Source organism: Ciconia boyciana, chromosome 7, assembly GCF_034638445.1.
Source record: "Ciconia boyciana chromosome 7, ASM3463844v1, whole genome shotgun sequence".
NCBI lineage: Eukaryota > Metazoa > Chordata > Aves > Ciconiiformes > Ciconiidae > Ciconia > Ciconia boyciana.
The window spans coordinates 50475841-50500875 of NC_132940.1; the positions used below are offsets into that span (position 1 = coordinate 50475841).

A 25035-nucleotide genomic window follows, 5' to 3' on the forward strand; every position below is an offset into this window, starting at 1 on the left:
CTCCCCCTCCCCGCCGTCCCCTCAGTAACTTGGCTGCCTTTTATCGGGCGAGCGGCGAGGCGGAGAGTTTATTGGTGCCGGAGCTGCGGCGCGGCCGGGGCGGGGAGCGAGCGCGGCGGAGGGCGGGGGGCCCGGCCCGGCCCGGTCCGGGACGATGCTGCGGCTGGTGTCGCTGAAGTTGGGGCGGCTGTACCGCTACGTTAAGCTGGCGGTGCTGGGCAGCCTGGCGGCGGCGCTGGTGCTGAACACGCACTCGCTGCTGGCCTCGCTGCAGCGCAACGAGCTGTCGGAGCGGCGCTTCCTGCAGCTCAATAAGTGCCCGGCCTGCTGGGGCACCAGCTGGTGCCGCAAGTTCCTCAACGGGCAGCTGCGGCTGGAGAGCTGGGGCCGCCTGCGCCTCTTCGACTTCTTCAACGTCAAGAACGTCTACTTCGCGCGCTACGGGGAGCCCCGCGAGGGCAGCCGCCGCGTCGTCCTCAAGCGCCTCGGCTCCGCACAGGAGCTCGCCGACATCGACACCAAGATCTGCCGCCGCGCCACCGGCAGGGGCCGCTGCGACCTCCTCCAGGCCCTGCACGCCACCGAGTTCGCCAGCCTCAACGGCGACGTGCGGCTCCTCACCCCCGACGCCGTGGAGGGCTGGTCGGACCTGGTGCACTGCCCCTCGCAGCGCCTGCTCGACCGCCTGGTCCGCCGCTACGCCGAGACCAAGGACTCGGGCAGCTTCCTGCTGCGCAACCTGAAGGACTCGGAGCGCATGCAGCTCCTCATCACCCTCGCCTTCAACCCCGAGCCGCTGGTGCTGCAGGTAAGCGCGCCCGACGGCGCCCGGCCGGCCGGGAGTGCCCGGGTGGGGCGCCCGCCCCTGCCTGCTCTCCTTGGTGCTGCGCAGCCGCCCCCGCCGGCGCCGGCTGGGCAGGGGCCGGCGGGCCCCTCGCTGGAAGCCCCGTCCCAGCCGAGCGCCCTCCGTGGCCCTTGGTCCCCCCCTGCCGCCGCCGTGGCCGGGGTCGCCTTTGCCCGCCGCGCCGGGCGCACGCAGCTGTATCTGCGCGGGGGAGCGCAGGGAGAGCAGGGCTCCTGGGAAGCTGGCCTCAAACAGCGGCGAAACGCGGGGGTCCTCCTCTAGGTCTTTGCCCTAACAGTGACTCTTACGTAAAGAGGAGAGCTGTGTGGGCTGAGGAGGGGGTCTCTGATTCCCACTCTGGGCAGGAGGCGTTTCTTTATCTCGCTCAGTCTCATAGTTTTTCTTTCTTCCTCAAAGACTTTGTGCGTTTTCCCGATTTGTCTTCCTCCTCGGTGCTACCGCGCCTGAAGGCTTTAACTCGTTCTCCATCCTGCTTGCCTTTCTCATCTAGGCAGGGAGCTTGCTTTTCTGTTCGGTAGCGAGCGGTGAGAGCAAGCAGCTATTCTGCAGGAAGCAGGCGGGGTGGCACACTGTAAGGCAGATGCTTTCTGCCGGATTTATGCCTTTCTTACAGTTAAGTGTTAGGCTTTAATCCTATGGCATCTCCCATAATACATATATTCCTAGGCAGCTACGGGAATCAGCGATTAGTTTCTTAGGGTCTAGTTTAATAGATAGTGGGCAGAGACTTTACTGTAATGCTATTGTGCTTTCCTTATCAAAAACTGACTCATGTGCTATGTCGTGTTCTTACATGAACTAAATACAATTTTTGCTTTTCTGTTGATAAAAATTAGAAATAGGTGTTTCGTAGCCTGAACATGGAGCGACAAATAAATGAATGGTATTCTCTTTTCAGTGGTTACATACTTTATATTCTTCAGCTAGGAGAACTGGTTATGTGCGCAGACCAGAAATTTGTGCTTTAACCTGTCATGTAAATTTTTAGGTGAAAAATTTGTAGGAAACGGTTTTATTCTGTGGCACCACTCAGTTGCTTCTATTGTATATCTATTTATATTGGGAGCTTTGCATTTTGGCTCTTAACGCTATTGAGGGAACTCCAAGTATGTCTTTAGTGTGTAAGTTTGGACTCAGAATTGTTTCGTCTACTGAACCGTCCTTGCCTTTATCCGATGTGTGATAAAAAGAATATTTGCAAATACATTTGAAAGCATCATTGCATGATTACTGTTATAAACATCTGCTGTTTCTCTAGTGAGAGGCCAAGAAATATCTAATGCTCAAAAAGCAGTGCTGTAGGCTTTACCCTCCAGCAAATTCACCTACTGATTAATTTCTAGAGCATGCATTTATGAACTCTGCTTAATTAAAAATATGTTTTTGCGTAGTATGCCTTCTGCCCTTCAGCCTCTCATGTACAGCTCTTGGGTTTTGTTTTCAAAGTTTCCAGTTTGCTTCTCAGCAGACTTAGGGTACAGTATGTCTCTTCCATTTTGCCTTAAAGTTGTTCCTGAGCACAGTGAAAAAGGAAGCTCCACTTAATTAAGAAAAACCAAAACTTCTTTGCTTTGATTATATTTGGAAATTCTTTGAGAATTTGTTTTGGCTGCATTTCATACAACTTACAGTTTTGGTTTTGAACACTGGTTCCAACATGCTAGGCATAGACCTAGATGGCCAGAAAACAGCTCTGTATGTTTCTTCATAATTTGCGGGGCCAATGTTCTTTACAGACAAAGGGTATGGCACAGTTGCAGCATTTACTATTGTGGGGGGGTTCAAAGGCAGTGGGCAGCACTGGTTGATGTAAGAGCCTTGATGCCTGTCAGCTTCTTGATAAGCTGTGGATGACCCCTGAGGCTGTCAAGCAAATCTGTTGAAGAGATGAACATCTCTGGACGTGAACTTAACAAGCACTTTGCTCGCCATTTATCTTGGCGAAGGCGCTGCTGAGAGCAGAGCAGGTCAAATTGGTGGGAAGCAAGGCAGCCTTTATCAGTCCAGAGTGTAGTAAAGTTGTCTGTCACCTCTTACCAGATCAGAAGTGTTTTGCAGTGTTGTAGATTTTGATGAATAGGCATATCCTGGAAAATATTTCTGGGGAACTTCAAGCCAGCTTTGTGTGTTGAAACACTCTTAGTATATTCTCCAGAAGAGTATTCATCAACTTTGGTAATGGGTACTGAAGGTTTGAATACCTTCCCTCAGTTGGGAATAAAATATCTTAAATATATGAATCTGAATGAACTCTTCCCATTTGCATAACATCACATACCACTCCATTCTCAGCCTCTACCTGAGAAACATGTAAGGAATGGATAATTCTGTGTTATGCGGTTATTGCAACAGCAAGATGCAAGGCAATCTTTATGAGGGGGGTGAAGTTACTTTCCAGAAATGATAACTGACTACTGAGAAGTTTGATTGTGTTTATACATAAGATATGTAGAACATCTTATGGTATAGTTTCTGCAGTATGGATGAGAGCAGATACAGGCATGGGCATGAGACCTGTAGGCTTCTTCTAAAAATCATCTGCCTTCAAGAAAGGAAATGTGCATGATGTCATGGGAAGAATCAGATTTTAATTTTAAATAAATAAATAAATAAAATATTGATGCGTGTAACTGATGCTGTCTATCTGTCACCAGAAGGCACAAGGAAAAGTATTGCTAGTTTTTGCCTTGAGCTTTTCATGAAACACTACTGTGACTGTTTAAAAGACTGTCACAAATAACAGTTTTGGTTTAGAGGCAGAGATAACTTCTAAATTCTTGGTGTTCAGTGCATTAAAGTTCTGTGTTCTTTAATTAAGTTATAGAAGCAGCCAAATGTAAATAGGCACCGAATCTAAAGCTTGATCTTTGATTTATACCAGAAAATTCGCTTTAATCATCTACTAGAGCTAGTAATTTGTGTATTATAAGACTTTTTATCAGAGATTGGGATTTTAGCTTGAAGCCTATTTGGAGTATGGATTATTCCTAAAGTGACGTTGCTTACAAACTGCATATTGTCAAAACTAACTTACAGGTTTTGCTGTAGGAAGTTTTCAGGTGGGGCTTTAACCCCACCTTTTGTTACAAGTCTCTTTGTTACAAGACTTTGTAACTACTTTTGTTACAAGTCTCTGAACAGTAGTAAAACAGCACAGTTTTGTATAGATTACTTACTATAATCTTAACTCAAATATTTGTATTTTTTATAGCTTGCTTGTTAACCTTCTGTTGTGGTTTAGCCCTACTTGGCAATTAAGTACCACACAGCTGCTCACTCACCCTCCCCCCCCCGCCGGGTGGGATGGGGGAGAGAATCAGAAGAGTAAAAGGGAGAAAACTCAGGGGTTGAGATAAAGACAGTTCAATAGGTAAAGCAAAAGCTGCGCACACAAGCAAAGCAAAGCAAGGAATTCATTCACTCCTTCCCATGGGCAGGCAGGAGTTCAGCCATCTCCAGGAAAGCAGGGCTCCAGCACGCGTAACGGTTACTTGGGAAGACAAACGCCATCACTCCAAATGTCCCCCCCTTCCTTCTTCTTCCCCCAGCTTGATATGCTGAGCATGACATCATATGGTATGGAGTAGCCCTTTGGCCAGTTTGGATCAACTATCTTGGCTGTGTCCCCGCCTCTTGTCCCAACCTCTTGTGCACCCCCAGCCTCCTCGCTGGTGGGGTGGGGTGAGGAGCAGAAAAGGCCTTGACTCTGTGTAAGCACTGCTCAGCAGGAACTAAAACATCCCTGTGTATCAACACTGTTTCCAGCACAAATGCAAAACATAGCACCATACGAGCTACTATGAAGAAAATTAACTCTACCCCAGCCAAAACCAGCACACCTTCTTTATCCACATTGGTTAAACAGTTGCACCCAATGGTTAAACCCATTGGTTAAACAGTTGTACTCAATGAAGAATTCAGCACCTTTTGCCATTTTACTTCATGAAGCAAATGGCAAAACATTTCCATTATTTTTCAGTATAGTTTACATCTTTTCTGTGTAATAAAATATTATTTTAGTTTTGTAGAATCTCGCTAAACTAGTCAGTAATTAAATCCTCTCACGTTTTTTATCTGAGTTCACATTTGAGTGAAACAACTTGTATATGAGGGTTGAGGAAAGAATTTTTTAACTTGATGTGTAAATGTTTAAGATTTAACTTCTGATAGGTTTGGGTTTTTTCCTTCCTCTTTCTAATACTCCTTTCCTGCAATAAAGGCAAATACTTTTTAGTAAAGTAAGTTCTGATCTGTAATCAAAATTTGATACATGTAAACCAATATTCTATGTAAAAATGAACAGCTTATTCAGAAAAAAGCAACAACAAAACTTGCTGCTCTTTCCTTCAACTCATTTAATGGAAAACAGAGTATTTTAAATAGGAATCACCTGAAGGATAGGATCTATGCATGGCATCTGATTCATAATTGAATATGATGACTATGTGTGTCAAACACTTGCAAAGATAGGTCAGCCAAAGTTGCCTTGTGAAGTAGCAAAATTTTGAAAATAAATTGGATTAGACTGAGTGCAGTGTTAATATTCACTTCTTGCAGAATTCATAGAACCAGCATGAATGTAAGTAGTTTTATCCTCATCCTATGACTTTTTATAAACCACCCACCTTCTAGTTTGTCTTTTAAAAATAACCGTAGTGGAGAAACTTTTCTTCATTTTTTTTAACCATGATGTTCATTCAAATATGGATGTTATTCAACTTTATGAAGTAACATGATTAATTTTTATCTTCACTGGCCAATAGAAACATAAACTTACTGTTATAGAACCAAAAATGTTGGCTGCCTATTGTTAATTTCCATAGAGGCTAAGGTCAGTGTTCAGTCATTGACTCTTACAAAAATTCTTTTTTTTCCCCCCAGTTCCTAACATGACTTCTTCCAAAACCAAGGCAGTTCAACAGAATGATTTAGGGAGATAGACATACCCTTTCTGTTAGACATACCTCTTTTCCATAGAGCTCCTGCACTGATGTCTGTCAGCCTCCAGATTTCCTATTTAGAGCCACTGTGGCTGTCTCTTTATGGTTTTTGAGCTGCTATCATTGTGCCACCATAGCTGCCTTGCTGTGAGCCATGGTATGCAGCCATGCATTGTTCAACACATGAAGGCCTGTGGCAAAGTTTTAGGTTTTGTACTTAAACACGAGAAAAACCTCCAAAACCAACAATGCCCAAAAAGCCGAGCAAAGTGGAGAATTCCATGTTCTGGGAGCTGGGGAGACTACAGTATAACTCACTACAGCTGAAGTAAGAAATGGTTGCTATATAAGAAAATTTTTTTTTTTCCAGTAAAGTGGTTGTATTTCTCGTAAGATCTTACGGTTAGCTGTGAAAGACAGATTACATCTGTCCCGGCGAAACTGAAACATAGCTTCTATTAATGGTGGCAAAAGTGCATCTAGAGCTGGTCTTGCAATAGTCAGTCTTGCCTTTGTGCTGGCAATTCCATTGGTATACGGTACCGCCAGATGCACTATTAAAGTGACAGTACATTTGCTTTGTTTTCAAAGCAAACTTGAAGTTTGCGCACAAACTTTGCTATTAAAATACGAGTAAATAAAATGCTTGCAAGTCATGTGGGGTTTTTTTCGAACTATAGGTGTCTGTGAATTATACCCAGAGTGCATTAATGCAACTTTGTCTTGAGCTGTAGCTTTTAACAACTTGTTTAAAGTGGGAGATTCTTTAAAGAATGATGGTGAACGTTTATATGTTGTATGTAAATTACAAGTCTCAAAGACTTTTATTTTTCTGACTCTAAGAAAAATTCTAATACCTATATGGAAAATAGCAGTATTTCTTCATTTTTTTAATAGATTGTGTAAATCATTGTCCTTCCCTCAGATATGTATTTAGCTTTCTAAATACTTAAGCTTAATTACTTTATTCTTCTCACAACTTCTGATCGTTGTTATTCCTTGTGGGGGGGGGAAAAATCCAAAACAAAACCAACAACAGCTGTATCTCTATTCCTGGTATAATTACTTTGCATGAACAGTCTGTTGCCACGTAACCTAAAATTCTTCTGGTTTCTCTTCATGTCATCATCGGGGTTTCTGTTTGGTTTTGTTACAGGAAGAACAATAATTGACATCGGGTAAACTTATATTAAAACATTAACTGTGATCTCTTTGAAACAATTGTTTGCGCTGAATTCACTCAAAGTAGCAATGTAGCCAAATGTTTTACAGAATTATTTTGCTGATCCATACATAACCCAGTAAGAAGTAAATGGGCAACTTTTCTTGCCTGGGATTTCTTTTTCTTTTTTTATCATCCACACGGTTCTAGTCATAGGTTATTTTCTGTAGTACTATTCTAAATACATTGGTAGAATGCCATCCAGTTGCAATACTTGGTGCCTTTTAAACTTTCTTCATTACTCAATTTGGTGTTTCCAATACATAATCGCTATGCTAAATACCAAGTAGTGGATTTAAGGCAGTTATCCACACTACCTGATGTGTCTTCTAGTGGACTTGTATTAAGTCCTGGCTCATACAGATACTGGCATTTTGACATACTAAGTAGTATTTATTGTGTAGTATTTTAAAATAATGAATATTTTAACTGATGTTTATGAAAAAGTTAAAATGTAGTTGTTTGAGATCAATTGTTAATAGTCATGTTACCTCCAGTTGATTTGAGGCTTTTTAATAAAAAAATTATTATCTGCAATTTCATATATTATTCCATTTTAAAGATTCACTGTAGTCTGCTGCAGATGATGTAAGTCATGACTTCCCCCCACTTCCAAATTACTCCCATGCAGTTGGACTATTTTTTTTTTAAAGCTATTTTTTCTTTTTGCAGTAAACATAAACTAGGCTTAAGGAATGTCTAGTGCTACTTTATGGGTAAAATGATTATTTTTTTTTTTTCTTTTCAGGTCTTAACTTTTCTTAAAATTCTTTTTTTGCACAAATCGGTCGACTGACACCTATAGAAAAGATAATTCAGAAAGCAAGGGCTTTAAATTTCAGATGTTAAAGTGAGGCTTTAGTCTTTCTTGATTCCTGTTTTACGTACTTCTAAGTATTGTGGAGAAAGGAGATGAATTTGTTTTCCATCCGTGAATTTCCATTGTGCACATTTTAAAAAATAAATGAAAAATTATTGTTTTGTTGAATTAAAATTGAGTAGCCTTGTGTTACGAGACTATTCCACTGATTTGATTGTATTGAAAACTGAAGAGTTATTTTTTGCAGTGACATATAGTATACATATTAGGCCAGAACTGGCTTGTACTTGTCATGTTACCATATTAATTATGTTCCTTAAATGTTCAAAACTATTTTCATCTTTCTTTCTGGTGAAACTTTCCTAAAGTGATGACATGTAAATAAAGTAAAAGGAATGTTTTAAAATAGTGTAGAACTTCTTCAAGTTATTGTGGGGTATGCATTAAGATGAATGTCTCTCTTAATCTAGAGGCTGCTGAGAAATCACTATACAGACTTAAATAGAAATCCTCCTGATAAATTGTAACTCTGAGCTGTTTTCAGTAACACAAAAAGAAGCGTGTTACCCCATATTCCAAACCTTGAAATACCAGTGTTGTCCATTTGCTTCTGGTATGTCTGATGTAGAGGGGGAGCTGTATTTTACTTTCCTGAATTAAGTAATTGAGGCTTTGTTTTAGTCTCTTTGCTTTTGAAAATTAACTTTCAGAAATAAGAGTAGGCCATCTCTGCTAGGACTTCTTTATAGTGATATATTCCAGACTCATAACTGATGAGAAGAAGATAGTGATCGTTTTCATCTGTTGCAAATTTAATCTGAACAAACTTTTATGAACTACAAACCAATTTGAACAGGTAACAACCAATACAATATTAAATTTTCTATACTATGGTTCTTGAATTTAATAATTATTCATTAATTTGTTTGGAGAAATGACATACCTCTGCTAGCATTGTGAAATATAATTTTTACAGTTCAAGTGTTCAACTTAGTCATTGAGTAATTTCTAATTCTGAGTGGGTTTATTTTTAGAGTTGTCTGTGTATTTTTGTCCTATAGTGTGTCAGTTAAGCCTGATATGTACCTCTTGTGGCCTGAATTGTATGTAGTAACTGGTTGAAATGTGATAAAACTGAACAGAAGTCAAATAAATGAAAGAAACGTAGTTTCAATGGGAATACTAATATTTGGAATATTCAATGAAATCAACTCTTCACTGTGTGTGTGTAGGCTGTGTATATGTATATGCTTAACTTCTGTGGGAGTTTTAGTTGAATGTCAAATGATTTGGCATAGAGTTGAAAATGAAATTGTTTTCATTACACTCACTAGCATTCACAAATACATTCGAATATGTATCTTCTAGAATGCAGATCAATTCCTGACCAAAGAAGGCATCTGCGTTTAGACTGTGCTTTTTAACTCCTTTGATCTGAAAAGTTTTATTGTAAGATCTGATTTCCAGGTCTGCGTGGTTCCAGAGCTTTACTTATTTGCCTTGGTGACTAATACAAGTGCTACTTACGTTTACAATGCAGAATCAACAGTACTCTGTGAGAGCAGAGCAAACTAATTGTTTTCCTTTTGAAGAAGAGCATATTATTTAAATTCTACCTGCCATGCCAGTTTGTGCCTGGGCAAACACAGTTTAGTAGGATGATTTTAGCGAAGGCATCACAAAGAGTGTAATTTTGCCATGAAGGTCTTCAGGATCATGAGAAGTAGGAAGAGAAGCCCCCACTCTGTTTTGCATGTTTTTTAATTCCATCGTATTTAAGGTGTAGCTTGTTGGTTGTTTTTTGGTTGGGTGTTTTTTTTTTTTTTTAGATGCTACTCACTTTATACAAATATTGGTAGTGACAGTAACATGTAGCATCTTCTATAGTAGTTTTGAAAATGAAAAGCTTATTTTTTTAATGATACAGTGGAACAGTAGCTCAAAGATGTCAGTTGTTAAACTGTTTTGGCTTTTTTTGGACTTGATTATTAGGATGAATTATATGCTTGATTATGATAAACTAATATTCTTTTAAGTGTTTAATTCAAATGAGATTTGTGTTATTGTAGACTACAATAGGCCTTATCAGCTTCAAGCTGGTGAGTCTTTACTGCGTGATCTAATTCACAGCTCTGAACATTCAAAACCAGTGGCAGATTTGTATATCTTCTTGTGTTTGGACAGATGGAAGTGAGGAAGACAAATGCACTGATAGTGTTTTATGCTTCAGTGAAATGATAAATTCATCTTATTAATTCTCAATGTTTATTCTGAGACCACAGTGTATTTTTTTTAGAAGACATAAATGCAGTATTATTTTTTCAGGAACAAAGTGTTCTTTGTCCATTTGACAGGGTTGGCTTAGGTTTTTAGCCTTGCTTAGAGAGATGTCTTGTAGCTACGCTAATTAGGGCAACTAAAATATTTTCTTGATGTATGTGTCACTAGGAATGGAGGTAGGAGAAGTTTTTGTCATATTTATTGTTTTCCATCTTTCCGTTAGAAGATTATACGTATTTCTCTGTGAATAGAGAGGGATAACAACTTTAATGAGGCAAAACTTACTACGCTACCTGTTTGTAGTTTTTCATATGCATTACTATATTTTAAAACACTTTTAAAAGCTTAATTGTCTGTGGTTTCCATGGCATTTGTGTGTATATTCACAGATAAAATGTGAGTGGGTGCATCAGAATTGCAGATTCTTTTCTCAGATAGCTGTTTCTGGTTTTGAACAAGAGCTTAGTTTTTATCTTAATTGTGAAATGCACATTTTTAAGTCTTCAAATAGCATATTCAAGTACAAATTTACCAAATTAAATATTTATACTACTAATAATTTGAGAATAAAATAGAAAGTATGTTATGCATTACTCTACAGAAATCTGAGATTTTTTACAGCTATCTACTAAGCTTTTTGTTTCTAAATGCAAGTTGTTAATGGAAAATGTGTTTAATGAGCATAGAAATTTGTGTTCGTGTCTTACTGGCTTTCAAAATTTCAATACATGAAGAAAAAAAATCCTCATGTTAAGTTAGTTGCAATTTCATCTAGAAAGGTGCTTTCAAAATAGAATAGTACAAAACATTGCAAATCTCTGATTGCAAAGACAACAGATCTGTACTTCAATTAACATTCTTGTCAAATCACTGTGTGAATATAAAACTGCTGAATGGGGCGCTTGTACATATTTTTATCCCCTTCTTCAGCTACTGACTTGGGTAATGAAGTGTAGATGTGGTTGTTACATGCCAGTTGGAAGGGAGCCAAAACAGAGATGTTGTTTGTACATGTGCAGATGTTGGCAAGATTCCCTGCACTCCTGTTGTCAAAAGATCTTTTTATTGCCACAGAGTTATAAATATATCTGTGTTACAGTATGGCATGCAGATATTTTACAAGTACTGTTTGGGATGTTCACTTCTTAATAAACCAAACTGCTCCTAGAATTTATTGCATGAAATGAAATTCAGTGTACAAAATGCAGGAAGCATAATAGATGTGTTTTGAAGATCAGTGTACCATTGTGACTAATACTGTACTTTCAAAATCAGTTGAATCTATTACATAAATCCCTGCTGCTGCTGGAAAGAAAAGGTCCTCTTAGCTCCTTTCCTCTCTTCTGCACCTGGCTGTTCAGGCCTTCTCCCTTCCTTTTGTCAGTACTAGCATGATGTGGTGATGTGATGAGCTGGATCAGGCTACTGATCCAACTGAACACCAGCCCAGCAAGTGCCAGCTGCATTGCTTTCCTAATGACATGACAGAGGGGATTGAAATGAGTGTGCTTGGTGGGTTAGGAGGGATGGACACCTTTGCTTCCAGTGGTAGCATGGCCTCTGCCAGGTTCAACTGTTTGTGGTTGAATTTGTATTTGGAAAGGGAGGCAAAGGCAGAGCAGGACTGGAATATAGGAAAGGAGAGGGGTGGAAAAGAAAAGGAGTGGGGTGGTCCAAATTCATACTTAAATAAAAATATTTAGGTATCATTGCTGTAGCAATTGAATATATTGCATTGAGTGCTGGTAAAATGCAGCAATATGAAAATGTTATGCAGTTGGTGAAATCAGTTAAACTAGTGTTTATCGGAAAATGTAATTGGGTAAATTTTCTCCAATTTAAGATATAACTTTAGTTTTATAAGATATTGATGAAGTAGACTTGCATGATTACAGGACTGATAGGCACACACATTCGGACTTCCTCAATACTAAGCTGTATGGCTTTTCCCTGATAGATGCTGGTAGGCAGTATTTTGAATTTTCCTGTATGCTCCCTGATCCTGCTCACTGGAATGAAAAATTTTTGCTTGCCCAGAGTTCTCTGGAGGTTATGCCTTAGTACCAACTCCTGCTTGCTTCTTTTTGAGTGAAAAGACATGTTCCTTTGTAAATAACTAATTTCATTTGATAGACAACAGCCATTTATTTGCTTATTGGTTTCTTTTGATCCAGGACTGAATACAGTAATGATAAATGTGCATGAAATCTCATTTTGGTGGCGTTTAGTAATGCCACAGGCATGAGTTTTCATTATATTGGTCTGTTTGTAGAATAAGTAAGGAACACTGAATTAGCACACACTTCATTTGTTGGAAGGTTATTTTGCTAACCACAAAACAAGCAAAAAAACCCCAGCCAACTTCTTAACTGGGGAATGTATCACTTGACTTGCCCTGAACTGGTGGATGTTTGCCCCTACTTACCACCTTCATAAATTGCCTGCAAGCCTGCAGATAAAAAACTGAAGACTGGATAATGTCATCCTTATTGCATAGTAGATTCAGCTAGTGAAAGAGGTTTAGTTCTCAATTACATGGTAACACAGCTTGAAAATACTGGTCTCAAAACCATCAAATTAGTTCTGTATCACCCTTAGGATTTTTCATGACCAGATTTACCTATGTGGGTAGATCAGGTGATCAAAATAGTGTAGAAGTCCAGACACTTAGGCACCCCAAAAACTTTGAACCTATTCTGTTATTAATATGGGTCTCATGCCCTTTTGACCAACCAAGAAAGGTTCTTCTTTGCAATAGTAAACACAGTTATTTCCCCTAAAAATGTCTTATCCACTTGCCATGTTAGAGGTTACCTTAATGGCTTTTGCCATAAAGATGCCAAACTAAGTCAACAATAATACATTAACTTCTTTACATGTACCATATAAAAAAGATTTGCTATGTAGAAACTTTGAAGAGTCCTTGAAAATTCCATAGAGAACATCTTAAGCCAGAATAGTCTGGGATGGCTGCTCAGCTTCCAGTAGGATCCAATTATGAAATAGTGTTAACACGTAAAAAAATGGGTATTATTTTTACTGTCTCAAATTTAAAATATTAAATAATTTTAAAACTGTAGATGAACAAATTGCAGTGTTCTTAAGTGTTCCAAGCAAGGACTGCTGGAAGCTAGGTACAAGTTAACCTGGTACTCAGCCTTCATTTTAGATACAGGCTCAAGTAGGGCCTCCGTAACATTTTATTAAATGCTCCTATGGCAAGGAGCATGCTTCCAGAGCAGAAACTTCGATCCTCAGTCTTCTCTCCCTGTCTGAAAGGCCTTTAGAAGAAAGATGGAAATGAGCATGCTGTAGGTAGGTTAATTGGTTTGCTGGGCTGGAGACTTAAAGTGAGAGCCATGTGGAGTGTTAGAGTGACGTTCTCCAGTATCAGCAGCATAGAAATGGAAAGGAATGCCCAAACCTTTTCTTTACCTGTTTTTTTTGGGGGTGGAGGAAGTATGGTCTGGACTCTCAATAATAATTGTTCCTTTTTCCTAGTCACCTCTGTATAGTTTTGTACTTCTTCAGATAATGATTCAGAATGGGTGAGAAAGTAATTGTAGCTGCCTATGAATTGCTGGGAGAAGTTGCGCCGTGGAAGCACTTGTGTTGCCCATCCATAAGAGGGGCTTTGATGTGCTTCAGTAAACCTTTTCATTAGTAGCATTTGTACTTAAAAATTCTGTAACTAAGATTCCAGTTTTGTACTGAAATAACTTAGCAGATGGAGACAATCTCTCCACAGGGTTTTGGTTTTTTACCTCCTGAAACCTACAGCTGTTGTGAAATCCTGAAAATTCAATATAACCAAGAGAAACTATTGTTGCAGTGCTGAGCAAGTGTTCCTGCTTTGCTTTTTCTTCCTGTGTGTTTACCAGCAGCATCTTTTAAAAGGTAGAGAAGACAACTATGAGAATTGTCCTCTTGGTTATTGCGAGAGGATTCATTGATCCAATGACCTTTTGGGTCAGAGGCCAAATTAAACTTTTTAATGAAACTTGGTTCCTGCCATGGAAGCATGCTTACACAGAAAACAACTAGTGAAATATGCAGGCAAGTTTTGTGAGTAAAGATTGGCATGTGTATTGGCAATTTATGTTATAGTATTGACTATTGTGATCTAAGCAAATCTATTTTGTTTTTTCAGGGCTTTTTAATACTAAATTTGAAGTCTTAGTGTGTGTATTGAGTATAGCTTTAACTTTGCTGTTTGCATTTCAAGAATAAGTATAAATTCTTGGGGGTAGATGTGGCTTGCTCTTCCTTGTGTATTACAGAGCTTCTAGGGTTTCTGAACAACATAAGTATTCTAACCTTGGCTTAGCGTCAGCTGATGCCTAGTGCTTAAGATAAAAAGATCAAAACTTTGTTATCAAAGGAAGCACAGACATAGGTAAAATGAAGGATTGCTGTAGGGGAGGTATGGGTTCTAAGGCTATGGTGATTGGGTATGTAAGCACTCTTAACTTTTCTAAATTTTTTTTTTTTAAGCGGAATACATACACAGATGGGTGAGCACTGGGCACCTCTTCCCTGACTGGTCTTGTAGTTCAGATCTGTTCTGCATGATGTGTTTCCTTCCAGTATCTCTTTTCTCGATTTACCATAAGTGTTTTCTGCCATCATGGATTCCAGGAGGTATAAAGCTTCCATTCAGACTGAAACCTAGCATGCCGTTCAACCCAAGTGTCGTAAAACCTCTGCTACATCATCACTACAGAGTTGATTACGATTTGCTTCTGGTGACACAATAGCAAGGTAGTGCATGAGGAAGGAGCATGTGTGCATAGTGGTATCTCCTAATTGTTAAAATTAGTGTACATTATATTCTTAGAGAGTGCCAACTTCTACACCTTTGGAGCTTCTTAATTTAATATTTTTATGATTTCTTCCTGATGCATAGTGTGGAGGATACCTTTTAAATGCTTGTCTGTTCATATTGAAGTCTTGGGGCACATTCAGCGCAACTGAAGTAGGAAAAGTATGCTGGTGTGTTTTTGTGGTTTTTTTTTTTTTTTTTTTTTTTTTATTGCTTGTAGGATGTTATTCAGTCTCTTATGTTAACTTCCACGAAAGCTACTATTGGAGACAGATTTTACTTTTGATAAAAATGTTATGTGGCTGTGTGTAATAAACACAAAGTATGTGTGTAGCAGTTAATCAAGAGGTAGACTGTTAAGGAGTACCAGAGGCATAAGAAAGCCTAAGCTTTCTTTTATACCTTAATCTGTTCTGTAATCCTTTCTGTGAGAGATCTTCAAGTGAGAGGATCCTCAAAGGAATCCAGTCAATTGGGGAAAATGGGAAGGGAGGTGGTGGGAAGAAGGAGGTGTCACTTCTGAAAGCTTTTTCCTTTATGTTATTAAAAAACCTGGTTTTAATAAAAAATTTCAGATGCAAAATTATCTTGGTGGCAAGTACACTTGTGTTAGTACAACAGATGTGTATAAAACACCAATAGAAAAAGATAGTTGGTGGAATTGTGCATTTGTATGTAAAAATATATATCTCTCCCTTCAGTAGTCCAGCACGGCCTCTTGCTCACATAAATATATTTTGTGTTGTTTTTTCTTTCCCTTCAAAACTTATAAGTATATGGAAATGTTGTGTTGATGGCTATTTACAGGTGTGTCTCCTAAATTTTATTGAACAGCCTTTTAAAATGTAAACTGTTTTGTATTAATGAAAATTTAAAAACATCTTTTTATATACAGAGTTTTCCATCTGATGAGGGTTGGCCATTTGCAAAGTACTTAGGAGCATGTGGAAGAATGGTGGCTGTCAATTACGTTGGAGAAGAGCTGTGGAGTTACTTTAATGCACCATGGGAGAAACGAGTGGATCTGGCCTGGCAATTAATGGAAATAGCTGAGCAGCTGACAAATAATGACTTTGAATTTGCACTCTACCTCCTTGATGTCAGCTTTGACAACTTTGCAGTTGGACCGAGAGATGGGAAGGTTATCATTGTAGATGCAGAAAACGTTCTGGTAGCAGACAAACGGTTAATCAGACAGAGTAAGTCACTTCTTTCTCTTCCCTCCCCTCACCCCATGTCTCTTGCTTCTTTCTCTGCAAGCACAATATTTAAACTATGTGTAGCTGCTAAATATCCATTTTGTTGGCTTTATAACTAGACTACTAATTAACAAACTAATTAGCTTTCTTCTGCAATTAGACTACTAATTAACTTGACCAATTTGTCAATTTTACAAAGCGTTGAGCTTACCTGAACTTGATTTACATATACTTTTAATCTCTGTAATCCTGCTTAAATGGAGTGGTGGGGGTGGGAGGAGAGGGTTTGGACGTTGGACGGGTTTGTACAGATGGATGGACAGATAGACAGATGGGCTGGCTGACTGACTTGTCCACCTTAGCTAAAAGAGAGAGGTTCCTTTCATCTTTTCCAGACGTCTGTAAAGATGGAAGTCTTGGCATTCTATTTTCTGTGAATGACAAGACAGTCTTACTGCCTGCTTTGCCTTAGTTACATAGCCTGCCTCTGCTTCAGTTGTTCAGGTAGGTGCTCTGTAATAATGGAACAGAAGGAATGAGTAATTTTAGTGCTGTTTCCAAATGGGAATAGTGAAAATTTGTTCATCTTTCTGTCAACTGTAAAAGCTCAAAGCAGTGGCAGCAGGAGACATGTTTGACAAAGTGGCATTACATGGTTTTATATTCCTTTTGAGCTTATAAGGAAAACTTTACAGACCTAAGGGCTAGAGACATTGAACATGAAACCCTAGTTCTGCAGAAGTTCGTGGCAGTAGGCCAAGTGATTCCAGTTTGCTTTGGGTGAATGGATTTTTTTAAGCTTTGCAAATAGACGTCATATGCTGTGCTGCTGAATTAACTCTGAGACTATATTTTCTATCCACACAGTTTTCTACAAGGAAGCATGTTTTTGAGGGGATTTTTTTGGTGGTGTGTGGGGGTTTTTTTTGGGTTTTGTGTGTTAGATTTATTATACGTTCTCAAGGAGCTTAGATTAAAGTTATCTGAGCCTACCAAGAAAACCTTTTAATGTATTGGATATCCAGTACATTTACGCTAGTATTTATGGGCCACACAAATAAACTTTCTTTTTCTTTTTTTTTTCTTCCCCCCCCCTTAAAATAATATTACTTAAGACTGACTTTTGGAGCATGTCTGAATTGCTCAGTCACAAAGATGACCAAATGAACTCTGAAAAAGTTGATGTCTACATGGAATAGGAACAAGTAGCATCTTGCAGAAGCTGAATGCTGAAAGTGTCACGCTTGCATCTGTTGTCTATAGTTCTCAGACTAATGTGGATCTAACTAGGGTTTTTCTGCATGATTTGTAATCTAGCAATTAATCAAGAACACAGAAAACAAATGGGGACACAAGAAAATTCTCAGTCTTTGTATAAACTTGACATTTAATACTGATTTCATTAATCTCCTGGAAAGTTTCATTAAACAATCTCTGTCTAGAGTGATTAATATGCCTGTTTAGATATTTGAATATGGACATTCTGTCCAATTGCACTGTACAGTAATATCTAATTGTACTCTATGTGGGATATCATAGTTGAGTTTGCTGAAGTCCTTTTTTCCTATTCTCCTTTGCTTGCTTTTTTTCCATTTCGAGTTTGCTGTTCATTGTACAAATTTTACATCATATTTTTATAGTTTTAGCAGTCATCCTTCAGTACGCTTTTTTTTCTAGTCTGGCTTGCAGTGCACTGGAAATGACCACTAGTCAGCTCAGAGACTACCAAACACAGATAAATTTTTCTTCATACATCACAGTGCTAAAAGAGATCTGCAGAACTATGAGACTCCATGATAAGGATCTCTTCTCTAAGCTGGCAGTAATCTAGAAATTTAAGATGAAAGTTTTCTAACAAAAAGTAGTAAGAACTCAGGAGATCTCACACTTAGTAAACTTTTACGTATTATTGTGTAAGATATTTTTTGTAAATTAGGTTTTAAGTTAAAGAAGGCTTTGTGACAAGGCCACTAGTTACACCTTCAAATTTTGATAACTTTAAAAATATATATTAAGAAGGGTTTATACATGTACGTAAATGCCACTTCTTTTGTTGATTTTTTTCTTTCTTCAAAGATTATATGTAATGCATCTGCTTTTTTTATATGCACTTCTTAGTTACTACCATGTCTAAAGTAAGAGGTTGGAAGATAATGTTTCAGAAGTTTATGGCAATTACTTAGCAATGTGGTTTTTTTTTCTTTGGTAGACCACATGCCCGTGTTAGTTCCCAGGGCAACTGGAGAAACTAAATCTATGTTGCTAAAATAAATCATGTTGCTTGTTTGTTTTTCTCCCAACTTCATCTGTGAATCATTCTCTTGCACTTGTTTGTGCTACATTTTTTCCTCTGGGTATGTTCATGAACGTAGAATTCATGTGTTTAGTGTGCTGTTTTTTCTGCTTCCCTCTCTTTGCTATCTATTTTACCCTCTTTCTTTCTTTCTTTCCCTTATCTTTTGTATTACCAGGACCATTTCAGCAGAAGGGTATATCAAACTGCCGGATGCAATCTTAGACAAGAACATTTAAGAGTTCATCTAAACAGAGTTGGTTTATAGTTTAAATATTACCAGTTTGCTGTGTATTGAGCTTCTGATTGTATTCAGATGTGCATATGCTCTTTCCTCCTCCTCTGTCTCACTTTTTTTTTTTACTGTCTCCTTATATTTCACAGATAAACCTGAAAACTGGGATGTATGGTATGAAAGCAAATTTGATGACTGTGATAAAGAAGCTTGTCTGTCCTTCTCAAAAGAGATTCTTTGTGCTCGTGTCACTGTGGACCACAATTATTATGCTATTTGTCAGAACCTTTTATCAAGACATGCCACATGGCGTGGCACTTCTGGAGGACTACTTCATGACCCCCCAGCTGAAATTGCCAAAGATGGCCGACTTGAGGCCTTGCTGGATGAGTGTGCCAACCCAAAGAAGAGATATGGTAGATTCCAAGCTGCAAAAGAACTGCGTGAATACCTTGCACAATTGAGTAACAACGTGAGGTAGTCCACAGTGAAAATTTTTTTGCAACACTGGCTAAAACACTATTGCAAAGACAAATAGAAAATGAAGTTTTGAACTTACGTATTAAAAAGAGAAAATTAAAAAAACCCCTAGTTTATCAGTTTTCTAAATACCATAAAAATATAATTTTATGGTGTTATAATGTTCCTTTGCAAACAGAGAAGGTACTTACTGAACTAAAACTTGAGCTACTATTGACTCTTCTCCCTAACTATTTAAAAGGGAGTAGGTCAAAAAAGACTGTGATAGCTAAATTGACAGCTTGTATGTCAAAGGGTACTTTACATAAAACTGCATTAGTGTCACAGTTTTGTGAAGCTGATGTTCTTACTTGGAAAGTCAAGTTAGACTGATGGCCTGTTTTAAAGGCCTTTTTCCTGACATCATTGTCTCATTTTTGTGTTTGTTTAAACACCTTGAAGTGGCATTTACATACAGGTGAATCTAGCTGTCTGCATTGTTTCAAATTTAACGGGCTTTCATGTTAATGCTGTGCAGTACATTCCTACTGTGAGTGCAGGATTCCCATGTTTACTGTCTAATTTTAGGGGGTTTTACACTGTATTTTACTGTGCTTAGACATTGTGTATTTTTTTTTTTTTAAGATCATCATAAACTCAAATGTCATTTGAACTAACATTCATTTGATGTCTTTTATAGTTCTGCCATTGGAAATATCACTTAATGTAATTATTGTACAAAACTTTTACCCTTCATGCCAGTATATACACATGACTGTTTAGCAGGAAATCATGGTATGAGCAAACTTGTATTTTTAACAGAGATAATTTGAGAATTGGAGAGAGACTACAGTAAAAAGATCTGTATTAATTTAAATTTGGGATAGAAGCTTGACTAAGAATAAAAAATCACTAGTTCGGTGTAGTTAAGCATAAACCAAAGAAAATGGTTTTGCTTATTAGTTTCTAAACAAATAGTAAAGAAAAAATGCTATACTGTAGTAAAGCTAATAATTCTCAAAATTCAAATTTCAGTGGTCCTTGATTACTCTTTGAAGAACTTTGAAAACTATATGCTTATATTAGAAGAAAACCCTAATTTGAATAATAATGTCTAGAAAGTTAGCAGATTTTTTACATCATTCCCAATTCTGTTGAATTCAAGTGTATTGGGGCTTACTGAATATTCATCTTTTAGTTTACCAGCTAAATTGATTAAGCTGTATTCACTCTAGACACCTTTTCTTGAACTGAGTCTGACTGTTCCCAGTGCAGTTAAAGTTGACTTGTTGAGGTTTGTGTAAATCTAGAGTTGTTCTCATAAATTACAGTTTTTATAGAAACCTTAGTTACTGCTACAAGAACTCACTTCAAAGCTTGCTCTTTTTTTTTTTTTTTTTTTAACATCTACTATAATGCTTAATTTTCCTGAAGTCTTATTCATAAAAAGATACTCTTAGGAAATGTATGCATATTACTTCTTGTAACAGTAATGAAGGAAACTTATATTTCTTAAATGCGTGTATAAAACAATATTTTGTACAAGCTAAAAAGAGTTCTAAGCAAGGTAGTATGTGCTACTTTCAAGAGCAAAATTAGTATGCCTCTCATACTGCATCAAAAGACTGATGGAAACTGTTGCTTTACCAAATTGCTGCAAGTGCAAGGTGAGGAAAATAGTAAACTCTCTGACTGGCCCTTCTTTCTCAAAGCTCAAAAAGTGGAGCCATATAAAGATGCAGAGTGTTTTTTGATTTCTTAGATGACTATATTAAGGATATTTTAGAATTCGAAATTCTCACTTTGTCATCTTTGCCTATGTAGTCCTAATTTGCTCCCAGTCCCTTGTCTTATTTTCTGAAGTTAGGATGCCCAATGCAGCTAATTTTCCTTTCTCCCCTCCCCTCATTTGAAAACTGTTTTACATGCTTGCTCTGGCACAAGCTGTCAGAGAAGGTTCATGTTATTTTTCATCGTAAAATCCACTTATTTGATGAAAATAGACTAATCCTCAGCCTAGGTAATACTACTCTACCATAAAAGCCTTGACTTATCACTAAAGTTGATTTTTAAACATCTACCATGTTTCCCAATGAGCGAGTGGAGTATGATTGTTAAAGTTGTAAAAGAAACAAACACTACCAGTTCTGGTTACTACTCGAGGCAGTTCTGTAACTGTCAGAATGTCCTATCAGATTTGGTTTGAGGTTTAGTTCCCTCAGAAATAAGTTACTAAAGCCAATTATAAAAGGAATTTGGAACTTTTTAAAAAGAAAAAAACACTACAGGGAAAACATTGTGGAGAGCAATAAATCTTGTTCTGTTTGCACCTATCAGATATTTATTGTACAATAACAATTTATATTTTTAGTCATTGCCCATTATTATTGATGAACACGGTGAAATATTTTTGAATGAGATGTTTGGGGTTTGTATGTGCATTACAATTGTCCTTTTGTACTGTAAGTTACTGTTTGATTGGAATATTTTATCAAAACTGTCTCCCTGTGCCTTTATATTACAAGAAAGTTGTTTCTGCAACTTCTAATGATATTAATAAAGAATACTTTAAGAACCTCATATCGGATATTCATTTTCCGATCAGTCAGTCTCTTAAGATTGGCTTAGTGTAGGGTGCATTAAAGTATGCATAGAACTAGTTTGTGTGGTGTTGCAGAATGCACTGTTGTCAAAAGTGACAGATAGGAACTTTTTTTTTCCCCCTCCTCCTTTCTAGTAGACTGTTTGATCCAAAGTACGAATGATGTGTCAGGAATCTTTTTGTTTTGGGGATTATCATAAGTAGGACTCATTTTCTTAAAAACAACTTGATCAAGCCATATCTTTCTGTTCGATTAACTGAAAGAAAATATTTTCAAATTAAACAAGTTGATATCTTCTCTATTGTTTGAGGACCTTATTTTTCCTTGTATTTAGAGTAATTTATATTGCTAGTACCACTGCCTCTTCAGTACAATATTTAGCAGTTAATGTAATGTAAATACATAATAACTTTTGATGTTTCTCCTTTACTCTGGATTTTTCAGTGAGCATTTGCATTTGAAACTAAGTCCTGCAGTTATATTAGAGCATATATTCCCTTCTGACTTTCTGAGCCTGTGTAAACAATAGGAACAACCTGTCTCAAACACTTGGTTTTTTAAATGTTTTTAGTTGCACTCCTGCTGCCTCAACTTACATCTCCAGGAACTGCAAACATGCAGATTGAAACTTCTAAACTTTCCAGTGTGCCTCAGAAGTCAAGATTATTATGGTCTTAAGAAGAAACTAGCATAAATAACTGCTGCATCTTTGCTTTCAACAGTTTCCAGAGTATAGCACAGTCTGATCCTGGTTGCCTTGAACTTCAAGACATGATGTATCTGGTACTTTCTTACCAGGTACTTTTTCATTGTGAGATATTCCCTTATGAGGCACTTCAAATATGTTAAACTTTGTATGCTACTCTGATTTACCGCAACGACTAGGTTAAATGTGATTTTATTTAAATTTATTTGAGTGGAGACCTTGGCTACGTTTAAAAGGAACTTAAATGTTTTGGTTCTCTACAGTCAGACTAATGTTTTTGTACAAACCAGCAATGGTGCTTTCATGGATTCCTGTTTTTCCATATGACATGTCTGAATTCAGTACTAACTTCTACGCTCTTTTGTTAGTTATCTGTGTTGTTTGAAAACCTGTGATTTGGAGATTAGAATAGATTGGACTGCAAAACCTCTGTAAAATGCACGTGTCTAGTGAATATCAGAGATGTTCCATTAGAGAAGTATATTTCTCAATTTGAAGATTTGGTGTGCAGCCTGCTGCTTTTGAAATTCCTCATGGTTTCTTTCTATCTCACAGTCCTCCCAAGCCTTTAAAAATCCAGTCCATCAAATGGAAACTTCATTACTGTAGATTTCACTTACTTATTTTTGTTGAAGTTGCAATATATAGACCTGCTAATTTATTTGATAGCCTTCATCTGACTAGTTCACTCATTATTAGCATCACTGTTATTTCCACTTTAACTGTCTGCAAGTTTTTTGATTTCTGTTTCCTTACTTCCAGATCATGTTCAAAGATGTACAACTAGTTTAAATAGAGTTCTAGTTTCATTTTAGGGTGTTTTAAATAAATTTTTCCTGGGCTGATGTGTCGTTTTTTTAATGTGACTCCAGATCCGACAAGTGTCGGTTTGCCTGGGGTACTTCTAAGCATCAAATTCTTTTTATATTTCATACTGAGTTTTATGAACACATTTCACTGTTCTTCCAGGCAAAAGTCTTTGATAGTCTGACTTGTACTGTACACTACTCTAATGAGCTTTTGCTAGATACAGAAAGGCCCTGTGGCTGCTAGGTGTCTTTGCAGAGTGTGCATGTGATGTTGGGACAATGAAGAGTCTGTTGTTTTGGCAGCAGATGAGTCTGTTGTTGCCACGCTGGAAGCATGAGAATATACCCGTTTTGTGTGGTTCAAAAGCTAGCCAAATTTCAGGAGCATTAGTAATGAACATTTGCCACGAATACTGACTTGCATGTTCAGGTCAGAGCAGGAAAGTTCTGACTTTAAAAGAAAGAATATCTAAGACTGTTTTATATTTGGTGGGTTAACTCCAGTCTTCTGAGAACAGAAACGTGAAAGCAGAATATACTTCAAAGCAAAATAGACTGTTTAATATACAGCTTGTGTTCAGACAGAAAAAAGAGCGTTGTTTTTTTTTTAGGTCAGAGTTTCAAATAGCTTGTCTATTAGCCAAAGAATTTTAATACATATCTTTCTATTCTGAACATGATGCTTTTGTATGTGCTTAACTTTTACTACAGATTCTAGCTTTTGATATTATTAATGAAGGCTTAGTGCATCCATTTAATTTGCCCTTGGTATAACTACAGATTCCCAAATAGACACCCTGTATCTTTTTAAAGGAATGGGGTTTTCAAAATTTAGTGCATTTTTATTTTGTGCTTTTTTTTGTCCAAAAATAATTCTGAAACTCCTCAAAATAGTTGAGCAGCTGATTTCATGGCTGCCAGCCGTTAGTGCAGTTTAATTCTGACTTGGAAGTTCTCATCTTCTTTGGTTGTTCAGGCTGGGGTAGGAACGTCTGGTTTTTCTGTAAAATGTAGCAGTTCTCAGTGTGCAGCTATGTCGCCTGGACCTTAATAGATATTTTTTCCTTACAAGAAAACTTACAGTTTCTTATTTTGTGGGGATTTTTGGCAGTTTCATACATTAAGAATTTTTCTTACTGTTGCAAATTAACTTGCAGGTTCACTGTGGGAAGAAGGGCCTACCTCCATCTGGAGGGAGCATGAAGAAATAATGATCAGAATTCTGAGGAAATAAAAAATCAGGGGAATATTTTGAACTTGCTGACTTCAGTGCCTCACAGGAGAAAATTAGTATACCAATAATGGGCCTAATTATTTCACTTCTTGTAGAATATCAAGAGCAGTTCATTCAGATACACTCATTTTAGAAACTATACGTTGAGATGGTTGAGCTTAACATGCTCATACTTGCTTTCCTAAGGGTAAATTTAGAGCTCTGACAGAAAGCGGATGTAGTTGTCAACAACTTCGAAGAATTGCTCTCTTTAAGGGAGCTCTTTCTTTATCAACAGCCAGCACGCTCAGTGAATGCGCGGAGAATATTTGTACAGTGAATGCACAGTTACATGAATATGGCAAAGCATACTCTGGGTTTTAGTTTCTTGAAACTCATCTCCCACTTGTTATCTAGTTCTAATATGGAACATTAATCAATATACTTAAAAAAAAAAAAATATGTAGATTTCTCTTTTAATTTGCTTACTGTTTTATAAAAGCTATACATGTGAACACCTGGCTTCTTTTTTAAAGTCTGGCAGCTGTCACATCATTTGTTCTAGAGGA

At 37.8% G+C, this 25035-nt stretch overlaps 1 protein-coding gene across 2 annotated transcripts; it reads left to right on the top strand.

The window, feature by feature from the left end:
• The first annotated feature begins 17 nt into the window (after positions 1–17).
• DIPK2A (divergent protein kinase domain 2A) lies at positions 18–23237 on the top strand. 2 transcript variants are annotated; one of them, XM_072866768.1, is made up of 4 exons: positions 18–808; positions 15845–16148; positions 16544–16652; positions 18826–18959. In XM_072866768.1, exons 1-3 carry the CDS (start codon positions 155–157, stop codon positions 16618–16620), a joined length of 1035 nt encoding a protein of 344 aa, XP_072722869.1. In that variant the 5' UTR covers positions 18–154; the 3' UTR covers positions 16621–16652; positions 18826–18959. The 2 variants fall into 2 exon arrangements, with proteins under 2 accessions (XP_072722869.1, XP_072722868.1); XM_072866767.1 differs by lacking the exon at positions 16544–16652 and having other exon boundaries at positions 23–808; positions 18826–23237.
• The last annotated feature ends 1798 nt before the right edge of the window (positions 23238–25035 follow it).